General features: G+C 31.2%; 1 protein-coding gene across 1 annotated transcript in view; it reads left to right on the forward strand.

The window, feature by feature from the left end:
- Positions 1-1,212: 1,212 nt before the first annotated feature.
- The window catches only part of LOC123005254 (chondroitin proteoglycan-2-like), a 19,923-nt gene continuing 19,133 nt past the window's right edge, over positions 1,213-2,002 (forward strand). The window contains exons 1-2 of the mRNA XM_044398926.1: positions 1,213-1,328; positions 1,386-1,604. Coding sequence (XP_044254861.1) covers positions 1,271-1,328; positions 1,386-1,604 — 277 coding nt within the window. The 5' untranslated portion in view covers positions 1,213-1,270. The remainder of the gene's footprint in view (positions 1,329-1,385; positions 1,605-2,002) is intronic.

Raw genomic sequence — 2,002 nt, forward strand, 5'->3', positions numbered from 1 at the left:
CCAAAATAAATAAGGTATTTTTTTTTAAACTCCCCCAGTTTCGTACGTTCCTGATTAAAAATTTTGACATTTGAGTTTGAATTCGTTTAGGTGTATAAAGGTTATCATCTCTACCAAATTTTGTAATTTTATCTTAAATGGTTTCTGAAATATTAGCAAAAAAATATAAGCCCCCTTCCAGGGGGTGTAGCTCCCTTACCAAGCATTTTTCGATACATGTTTAAAGGAAACTTTTGTCTTAGAATTGAATATCCTATCATCTGTTTAAATTTGTAACAATAAAAACGGAACACCCTGTACATGTCTGAATGCAATGATAATAGTTTTCAACAAAAGTAATTGTTCTTGATATAATAATAGTAATAATAAAGATTAATTTGGCAACCATCGACTGAAATTTAACCTACCGAGATTTTTACATTTCTGGACGAATTATAGCTAATAAGTTGGATAAGGAAAGTCGTGTGATGTTCACACCAGATTTTTTATAGCCGCCCATGTTTACGCATCTTCAGCCACTTTTAACAGAATTTTATTCTTTTCTCTTTCAAGGACAGATTTTTGCTTATGACAATTTATATTGGCGATTAACAATTTAATATCAATTTTAAGTATTTTAGCATTTTTTAAAGACATGTTACATTTACATTTTAAAGACTAGGCTTGTTTAAGTATTGCGGTATTAATCTCTACCCACAAAATACATTTTAAATTTTGTTAGTACCCGTTGGCAAATAATAGTGATATCAGATCCAAAAGTTTTAGGTTGGACACCTTGTATACAATTTTGAAGAAAACAAATTTTTCAGGTATATTTAAAATGGGAGCAAAAGTCAAAAAAAAAAATAAAAAAGGCATTCAAACCATTGTACGTTTCCCCATAATGCATAATTCAACCAGAAAAAGTTGTGAGAATATTTGTGGCTAAAGTCATCATTCAAAAGTAACCCCGAAATAAAAATATTCTTACTTTCTCTATGCGAATTACATAAATAAATGGTTGATCTAGATTTTGTCTTCTGTAATTATTGTCCGTGAATATGAGGACTTTAAACTTTTTCTTAAAGATGTACCGCTTATGACTATTTATCATTATTTAAAAGTATCAAATAACACTATCAATCACGGCTAATCTGTTAAACCTCTTGGTGCAATAAATCTTACTCTTATTGATTATTTTATCAAACGGATTTATTGTCGTCAAAAATTTTAGTATATAACGCCTCGGAGGAGTCAAAAATCATATTAGTGATAAATATTCCAGTCAAATATGTACTTTGCTGTATTTTTAATTGCAACTGCAATAAGCAACTTTGGGGTCAACGCAAGTAAGAGAAGTCAACATTTTCTTGTAAAATTATTTACCACACTAAAATTATACGTAGATCCAGTTTGTCCCAAACAAGATGGAAAAGACGCTGTTTACATCCCACACGAAGATTGCACCAAATTCTGGGAATGTTCAAATGGTACTCCGTATCTCTTTAACTGTTCTGCCAATTTGCACTTTAATCCCAAACTGAATGTCTGCGATTGGCCAGAACAAGCAGGGTGTAAAGGAAGTGGTGAAGATAGTAGCAGTAGTAGTAGTAGCAGCAGCAGCAGCAGCAGCGAAAGCCAAGGATCCGGTGATAACTCACAAGGAAAAGACGACGAAAATGACAGCGGCAACAGCAGCAGCAACAGTGAAGAAGGTATTGAATAATAATTATTAAATATAAATTATTATATGTATAGAATGGTCAAAAAGTCCTTTTATCACTACTTAAAGATGTATGTCCCATATATTACCAAGTTGTCTTTAAAAATTAAATTGCAAGTTGAATTATTCTGTAGAATCTCTCAAAACATTCTTAAATAATATATTTTTGGTATTTTCTTACACAAATCGTATATCACGAACTCATATCAGAACTGACCATAGAAAAGAGATTGAATTGATTAAAAAATTAATTTGTCATTTTCAGTTGTCACGAAAAGGTTTTATCTTGTGCAGATATAC

The sequence above is a fragment of the Tribolium madens genome, unplaced genomic scaffold, assembly GCF_015345945.1.
Source record: "Tribolium madens isolate multiple individuals breed KSU strain unplaced genomic scaffold, Tmad_KSU_1.1 Scaffold_20;HRSCAF=117;Tcas5.2_LG4, whole genome shotgun sequence".
In the NCBI taxonomy this organism is placed as follows: Eukaryota; Metazoa; Arthropoda; class Insecta; order Coleoptera; family Tenebrionidae; genus Tribolium; species Tribolium madens.